At 37.7% G+C, this 9,188-nt stretch overlaps 2 protein-coding genes and 1 pseudogene across 2 annotated transcripts; 1 reads left to right on the top strand and 2 right to left on the bottom strand.

Annotated features, from left to right (window-relative positions):
- Nucleotides 2,776-3,831, bottom strand: LOC109130870 (uncharacterized mitochondrial protein AtMg00810-like). The gene has a single exon (XM_019240947.1). It carries the CDS (start codon nucleotides 3,829-3,831, stop codon nucleotides 2,776-2,778), a length of 1,056 nt encoding a protein of 351 aa, XP_019096492.1.
- On the bottom strand, nucleotides 5,513-6,826 carry LOC104768010. The gene has a single exon (XM_010491959.1). It carries the CDS (start codon nucleotides 6,824-6,826, stop codon nucleotides 5,513-5,515), a length of 1,314 nt encoding a protein of 437 aa, XP_010490261.1.
- LOC104768009 lies at nucleotides 7,310-8,325 on the top strand (annotated as a pseudogene).

Raw genomic sequence — 9,188 nt, 5'->3', positions numbered from 1 at the left:
CTTGAATATAGTAAAAGAGGTGTGAGGTGAGAGAAAGAGAGAAAAGCATACATACTTGGATGGGAGGGTGTTGGTAAATGCCTAGCCAAGAGAGAGCCAAAGAAGAAAGAGAGGAATACAGCAAGGAGAAGAAGAGTCTTCATGATATATTGTAAGTCGTATAGTAGAAGTAAAATTTTTGAGATAAAGTGGTGTGTGGTACGTACGGCAAGAAACAAGGTATATATGATCGTTAACATAAGGTTAGGAAATTGAAGAGACTCACGGTAGAGAAGAGGAAAGTCACATGAAAACAAGATCGAACACATATGGAATGATATAAATTTTGAGGAGATGTAGTATGTGAAGCCTAATTAAAAACTCTTGAACTCCATTCGTGTTGCTTTGGTGAGTGTCATGAGCTTCCTCTGTGAAAAACTGAAAGTCATACTTTTGTTTGCAATCACCTTTAATTTATCTTTTATAACCCTTCTTTTGTGTGACCTGCATTAATGCCCCCAATTAATGTTCTTACTAAAATTTAAAAATAAAAATAAAAAGGTTGAGCATTTGCTGAGATAGAGGATGAAGGGACATTTTCTTGGGCCTGTGTTATAACATCTATATATATAGTAGAGTTATTGTATATATACATGAATTCATATATAATTACGTACAGATTATACAGAATTGCACAATTCTTCTGTTATCCATTTGAGTCATCTCAAAATTCTGACACTAGCTACTACACTTTCTTAGCAATCAAATTAAATGTTCACTTTAAAATGACATCTTAAGTGATAAAATATTTAGGTTTTGAATGATTGCTCCTTACACTCCATACTACATATTGCGTACTAACATTTTAATATGGAATAGAATGGACTATAGTATATATAAAGTAAATATTAGTATTCACAACACCATAAAATAGTATGTATAACACAATATCATTATGAATGGCAAAAATCAGATTATAGTATGGAGTGATGTGTACAAATTTTTTTAAAAAAAATTAATAATATTTTTTTTATTAATAATAAGAAGATGATTGTAAAATTACAAATCAAAATATATTATTAAGTTCAAATAAAGATATCTGTAATGCTAAATAAATTCAATAAATTCGATTGAAGAGCTTCAATGATTGAAGAGAAGAGAGTACTCTCATGCTCTAGTTTTTGTTTTTTGGGAATATGATTTTTTTGTTATAGATTTTAAAATTTATGAATGATCATATATACACATTTTTTAAAATACAAAAGAAACACTAGTTTTTTTTTATAAATGGAATAATGTCGAAGATCAGCATTTGAAGAGTGTCGAACAAGCAATAATGACTGACTAACGCTCATCTTGAAACTCAACCTTTTAAAAAGATGGAATGTGATACACCGAATTTTTTAAAAAATTGATATAATTGTTAGAATATCAAAAATTCGTTTGCACAAAAAAAAAGAAACAAAATAAAAAATTCAAGGAAATCTAGCTACTTGGACCCAAATTAAAAAAGATTTATTTTTCTAATTATTCAAAAAGATATTATAAACCTATATATATTCTTACAATTATAACAACTATATCTTATTTATAAACTTTATTATTCATGTGACGTAATTATTTACTTTTGAGGTTGAATGTTCCATGTTTTATTCACGCCCGCCTTACAATTCTTGGCAGACATACATAATAACATATTGATCCAATTCCAAACCAATTGGCATTAGAAAGTTATGTATCGTGTATGGTGGTGATAATGACATGGGTAGGGCAAAAGGAGATAATTTTTAATCGAGTTGGTTGATACGTTAAGTTGAATGAGATATAAGCTTTTTCTTATTCGTGTGTTACAAATTTGGTCGGTTTTGTTTATGTCTTTTGTAGGTGGATATATATATATATATATATATATGAAGACCAAAAATAAAAAAATCAAAGCTGACTTTGACGACAAATTGCAAACCCTCGAGAGATGATATGAATAAGCCTAATTAAAATATACACGTTACGTCGTAATCACATTCTCATCTCATGTCATCCTTAGCCGCGGTTAGCCGACCATAATTACTATCAACAAAGTATAAACTGTATGCACATATTTGTAATAATTAAGAAGACCAATAAAGAATGTTTCACCTTCCAAAGAATAAACAGAAGAGGGTGTGGTACGTACTTGAGAGGGGCTAAGATATTTCGCTTAGTGATATCTGTCAACATCTTAGTTTTGCTCCGATATAAAAAAGGGGAATTTTTTTCCATTATTTCATAACCACACAACAAATTGAAAGAAACGAAGGAGAAATAGAAAGTTTTGTTCTTTTTTTATTTTCTCAATCTTAGATGTCTATTACACTTGTCATTCATATTTATAGAGATATAAAGAGTTAACCTAAACTCTAGAGTTTTTAGGAGTGTTCCAACTGTACTCTCACGAGGCATCTCTATCATCACACAATTGTAGGATCTTAAAACGATTATGCGTCGTCACCTCCGTACCATTTTCAGACTGTACTTGTTGTGTTAATCTCTTTTCTCTGTCTTTTGCAGAATGTCGTTGCACAGGATTGGAGTTGGACTTTGTTGGACTTAAGCTGGGCTTCGGCTTCAGACCTGTTCTTGAAACAGTGTCGTTTTGAGCTTCAGTCTTTATACTCCCCCTCAAACGTGGTGTAGGTGGAACAACAACACCAAGTTTGCGACAAAGGGATTCAATGGGTGCCTGCGGAAGCGACTTTGTAAATATGTCAGCAAGTTGATATTCAGCTGGAATATGATTGACAATGATATTCCCAAATGCTACTTGTTCTCGAACATAGTGATAATGAGTGGCAAAGTGCTTTGTGCGAGCATGGAAACTTGGATTAGATTATCACAGAAAAGCTCTGGCTTGTGAAACTGAGGAACTCCAAGGTCTTGTAAAAGATTCACCAGCCATGTAATTTTAGATGTAGCTTCAGACATAGCCCTATATTCGGCTTCAATAGAGCTTTTAGAAACAGTTGGTTGCTTTTTGGAAGACCAGGATATGATGTTGTTGCCATGAAACGTACAGAACCCGCCAGTGGAACGATTAGAGGATTGGAAACCGTTGTAATCACTATCACTGAACACCCTCATTTTGTAGTCTGTATTTTTATTGAAGGAGATACCCATTGTGGTGGTTCCTTTGATATATCTGAGAATGCGCTTAAGCAATTGAAAATCTGAGACAGTAGGAGCATGCATTTTATGACACACATAGTTGACTGCAAACTGGATATCAGGCCTAGTTAAAGTTAGGTACTGAAGTTTTCCTACTAGGCTTCTGAAGTATTTTGGATTTTTGAAAAGCTTATCTTGCATTGGTGTTCTGTTGAGCTGTTGTGACAGAGGAGTAGCAACTGAGGAACAATTGGACATCGCTGCTTCTATAAGGAGGTCCTCTGCATATTTTTGTTGAGAGAGAAATAAACCTTGAGGATGAAACTGAGCTTGAATCCCAAGGAAGTAATGTAGTTCTCCCAAATTCTTCATTCTGAACTGTTGATTGAGCGCATCAAGCAGAGAATTAAGCAAACCAGATGAGTTTCCTGTGATCACCATATCATCAACGTACAAAAGCAAGAAGATGGCATCATTGTTTTTGGCACAAATGAATAGAGATGGATCTCTTATACTGCAAAAGAAACCAAACTTCAGTAGAAAGTTACTGAATTTGTCAAACCATGCTCTTGGAGCTTGTTTGAGTCCATAAAGAGACTTATGCAATAGACACACATGATCATGATGTTCTTTATCAACAAAACCTTCTGGTTGCTTCATGTAGACGGTTTTGGTAAGGTCTCCATGGAGAAAGGAATTTCGAACATCCATTTGTTTGAGTTCCTAATTCAAAAGTGTAGCAATATGGAGAACTGCTCGAACTGTAGGTGTGCGAATGACAGGACTATAAGTCTCGAGGTAATCAATTCCTTCTTCCTGTTTGAAACCTTGAGCTACTAATCTGGCTTATCCAGAGATCCATCAGCATTGAGTTTAACTCTAAAGATCCATTTGGAGCCCAACACATGTATATCTGGTGAAGGAGGAACAAGAGACCATGTTCTTGTAACCTTGCAATTGTCCATTTCTTCATTCATTGCACCATTCCATTTTTCATCTTTTAATGCTTCAGTAACAGTAGTAGGCATAGGATGAGATACTTTATGTGATAGCAAAGCATATCTTGGATTGGGCTTGTGAATACCGGTTTTCGATCTTATAACCATTGGATGAATTGATTCAGAGACTGTTGAGCCTGATACAATCGGCTGAGGCAAAGATGGAGGAATGTTGTTGCCTATAGGAACAAGGTCTGAGCTTGCCGTACACTGAGTACATTCCTCATCAGAACTAGCCGAAAGCTCAGGTGAAACATTGTCATCTTGTGCTTCATGAGTGATCAAAAGTGATGATCTTGTAGGAGTAACAGAATCTTCTTGAACCAATGGTGTAGGAGTGACAAGGTCTTCTTGAACCAATGGTGGAGAGCATTCTTGAGTCGTAGTAGACTGAACTGAACAAGCATAAGGCGTCTTGAGCCAAGCAGTGTACAATGGAGTGGGCACAAACGATTGTGAAGATGCATAAGTATCCATAAAAGGGAATGATCCTTCATTGAAAATAACATGTCTGCTCAAGTAAACACGGCCAGTAGGAGGGTAATAACAACAATAACCTTTATACTTCTCTGTATAGTCGAGGAAGACACACTTAAGTGAACGAGAATCAAATTTTTTTTGAGCATATGGCCGAAGAGTAGGATGACAGGCACAACCAAATGTTCGCAAAGCGGTGTAGACTAGTGCTTGACCATTCAGAGCTTCAAAAGGACTGATTTTGTCAGCAAGAACAGTGGTTGGTAAGAGATTCAGAGATAGTTTGCAGTAAAAAACGCCTCTACCCAATAATTCTGAGGAGTTTTACTTTGAAACATAAGTGTGGGAGCCATTTCTGTGAGCTGTCTATGCTTTCTCTCTGCTAATCCATTCTGTTCTGGAGTGTGAGGACAAGAGATGTAATGCTGAATACCAGAATCATGTAAGTGAGCTAGAAATTTCTGACTTATAAACTCACCTCCTCCATCATACTGAAAAATTCCAATTTTATGTTGCAGAAGATTTTCTACTAAAAATTGATACTTGATGAAAATAGCACAAAAATCAGACTTTTTCTTGAGTGGATAAAACCAACAATATCTTGAAAAATTGTCAATGAAAACTACATAGAACCTGAATCCTTGAACAGAGGAAACAGGAGAGGGAACCCAGAGATCACAATGAACTCTCTCTAGTGGTCTAGAAGCATGAGAAACAGAAGAAATAAATGGCAATTTCGAACTCTTCCCAAGCCGACATGATTCATACACCTTGCTGGTACTTTTATTGATTTGAATCGCCTTATTGGTAGATAAAAGTTGGAGGACTTGAGCATTAGGGTGTCCCAATCTTTGATGCCAGATTTCATCGGAGGTTTTGATTTGTCTGGTAGAGTAGAACGTCTGAAGCTTTTTATCCTACAACTTATAGAGACCATCACTTTCCTTTCCCTTTGTCAGGAGTTTGTATGTTTCCTTGTCCTTCACAAAAACATCATCAGAATCAAAAGTAACAGCACATGGATAGTCTTTTGTTAGCTTTGAGACTGACAAAAGTGATTTTGCTATTCCAGGACAAACCAGAACATCATTTAAAGGATTACCTGAAGTTGATGGAAGATTTGCAGAGCCAGTGTGAGTGATGGGAAGGTAGTTACCATCACTTGCCATCACAACATCATTGCCAAAATACGGTTGAACCTTCTGCAGACGCTGTGTTGTATTGGTGATGTGAGCCGTTGCACCCGAATCTGGATACCAACCATTATCATCAGTTACATCACTGATATGCAGAGCAGAAAAAGCAGACGCCACATTGTTTGGCTTTGAGTACTCTTCATCAAACCGATACCAACAATCAATCGCATTGTGACCTCTCTTGCTATAGATCTGACAAACGGGCTTGTCACTTGAAACAGTGGAAGGATTTGCAGAGGAGAACTGTTGATGAAAACCTCTTCCTCGAGTTGAGTAGTTACCACGTCCTCTGCCTCTGTTTCCTCTTCCTCGATATTGAGAGCTTGTGTTTCTCATGGTATTAAAGGCCAAATGTGGAGAAACATCTGAGGAGACAATGTAACTTTGCAAGCAGTCATCAAAGCCAGTCAAGCGAGAGATCACACTTTCATAAGTGGGTTCAGGTTTTCTATTCATAGAGTCTTCAATAACCGTGATTCTCGGTTCATACTCACGACCTAAACCTCTTAAAGCAGCAAAAATCTTCATCTTTTCACTAACAGGGTCTCTAATAGAGGCAAGTTGATCACATATATCTTGAATTCCCCTAAGATAATCAGACATGTTCTTTTCTAGTTTTTCAGCATTTTGGAGACGCCTCTGTAACTCAAACAAACTAGAAGATGAGGTGCGATTGAAATGAGAAACCAGAGTGTTACATACCTCTTGTGCAGTAGAGCAGCCAACCACCAGCCTTAAAACGTTCTCACTCATAGATCCAAGTAACCATACTTTGACAACTTGGTCAGATCTGGACCAGAGTTCAAAGTCAGGGTTAGAGATCTCCTCAACTTTACCCTTGGTGTCGTTACGGATGGGAATCGTTTCTCGCGGTGGCTTGACAACTCCATTTACAAACCCTAGCAAGGCTTGTGTCCTCAGGAACGATTTAAACCGTGATTTCCAAATCATATAGTTCTGCTCAGTGAGCTTGATGGTAACACAGTTTGAGATATGTAACGAAGGAGAAGAATAGAGTTCCATGGTTCCATCCATGGCTCTGATACCATGAAAGAAATGAAGGAGAAATAGAAAGTTTTGTTCTTTTCTTATTTTCTCAATCTTGCCATTCATATTTATAGATATACAAAGAGTTAACCTAAAATCTAGAGTCTTCAGGAGTGTTCCAGCTGCACTCTCACGTGGCATCTCTATCATCACACAATTTCAGGAGCTCAAAACGATTCCGCGTCGTCACCTCCGTACCATTTTCAGACTGTACTTGTTGTGTTAATCTCTTTCCTCTGTCTTTTGCAGATAGCCGTTGCACAAGATTGGAGTTGGACTTTGTTGGGCTTGAGCTGGGCTTCGGCTTCAGGCTTGTTCTTGAAACAGTGTCGTTTTGAGCTTCAGTCTTTATACAAATCTCCCTGTTTCTCCTGTTCTTGCTTGTTTTTGTAAAAGACAAAAAAAAGACGTTGCTACACTGATTCCTCTTTTCTTTCTCGTTAACTGAAAAAGGGATAGTGAGAATAATATATGGCTACTGCTAAGAACAAGGGAAAATCCATCAGGAGCCTTGGTACCAAAGAAACGGAGAAAATGGATGAGATAGTGTTGGAGGAGGAGGAGCTCCAATTTAGTAGCGACAAGAATAAAGATTCGAGTTCTGGCTTGGTCATGTGGTTTGGTGATGCTTCCTCTTTGTCTCAAAGAAGTTTTAGGAAGACCAGAACCTTCGACCGACATAATACTTATGCTACTCTTCAACCGCCACCAACAACTACTACATGCTTTGTCCTCGTCTCTTCTTCGAGGGTAGCTTTTCCATTTTCCCTCGCTCCAACGATTCAGAATCAACAACCGTTTTTATACCGGAGTGACCTTTCAAGACAACACAACAACAAATGATCTCATTCGGTCATCAACTACAGGTGCATCCATGTTTAGCACAACAACAACAACAACAACTACTCTTGTAGTAATGTAGAGACATTATGAAGCTGAGCCTCAGCGGAAGAATGATGATGATGAACATGTTAAGACAAGAAGGTGATCTGCCACCGCCGATTCAACCCTTCAGTGCCACCAAGCTATATAGAGGGGTCAGACAACGCCACTGGGGGAAATGGGTCGCCGAGATCCGTATGCCGTGAAATAGGACACATCTATGGCTAGGCACATTCGATCAGGCAGAGGAAGCCGCTATGGTCTACGACCGCGAGACCTTCAAGTTGAGGGGTGAGACCGCCAGGCTCAATTTTCCTGAGTTGTTTCTCAATAAACAAGAGTCAACTCCGGTGCATCAGCAAAAATGCGAGATGGCGGCGAATACTAGTGAAGAAGCAGGCAAGAAAGGAGAGGATGATTCGGGCGCGTCATTGGCAGTGGTAGGGGTGAGTGAGGAGACGGCGGGGTGGACCGAGGCATGGTTCAATGCAATTCTAGAAGAATGGAGACCTGGAAGCCCTCTATGGGATGATTACCACTTGCCAATTTCTAATCACAAGGCCGATCATGACGCCCTACAAAACTCTTCGTCTTATACAGATTAGAAACTTTTTCACCTTCACTTGTTAGAATATGTTGAAAAAGCTTTTTCAGTTTTTTCAGATTAGAAGTTTTTTTCATTAATTCCCACACGTTATGATTCTATTGCCGACATTTTTCTTGATCGGTAATAATATATGAATCTTAAAAATGGGGGTAAACCATTAGCTTTACATTTGTTCGACATCATTGTAATATAACTGCCCATTTGTTAGCTAAATTTGATTGTCAAAATACTATGGTATAATCGGATTGTTTTGATCTACCAAACTGGTTAACAGAACAATTGTACTATAATTTTCATCATTCATAAATAAAATCACTTTTGGTCGTAAAATAGAAAAAAAAAAAAAATCTATGGTGTTTTTTTTTCTTTTTTTCTATTTCATCTTTGACTCTTACCATAGAAAAAGAGTGAGAAGATCAGTGTACTAATAAGAAAAGAATTAAGTTGAATTCGGATGAATAAACGACTTTGTTGTACAATTGATGAAAGAGAGAGGGTGAGATTCCAAAAATAAAAAAAAAGGTCGGAATTTTTTACATCCTGTGGGCTTTGACCAGGCTTTAGCAAAAATGTAAAGTAAATGGGCCTAGGCCTAACGTGGACACGTGTCATATTACCGACAGACAACTAGTGGAGTTGGATAAGCCAAGCCACTCCAGAAATCCCAAAATCAGGAAGATTCAACCAGGAGAGGAGAGGAGAGGAAAGGAGAGCCATCATCATCCTTCCAATGGCTACTATCACTTGAGAGAGAGAGAGAGAGAGAGATTTTTGATTGATTTAAGGCCAAAAGCAACAAACTCTTCCCTCCCAACAAACAAACTCTTCTTCTTTCTCTCTTTCAATTCCCCCCCCCCCCCC

This window comes from Camelina sativa, chromosome 19 (assembly GCF_000633955.1).
Source record: "Camelina sativa cultivar DH55 chromosome 19, Cs, whole genome shotgun sequence".
NCBI classification, from domain to species: domain Eukaryota; kingdom Viridiplantae; phylum Streptophyta; class Magnoliopsida; order Brassicales; family Brassicaceae; genus Camelina; species Camelina sativa.
Note: the sequence above shows the minus strand (reverse complement) of the source record. Positions and strands in the feature narration are given on the sequence as shown.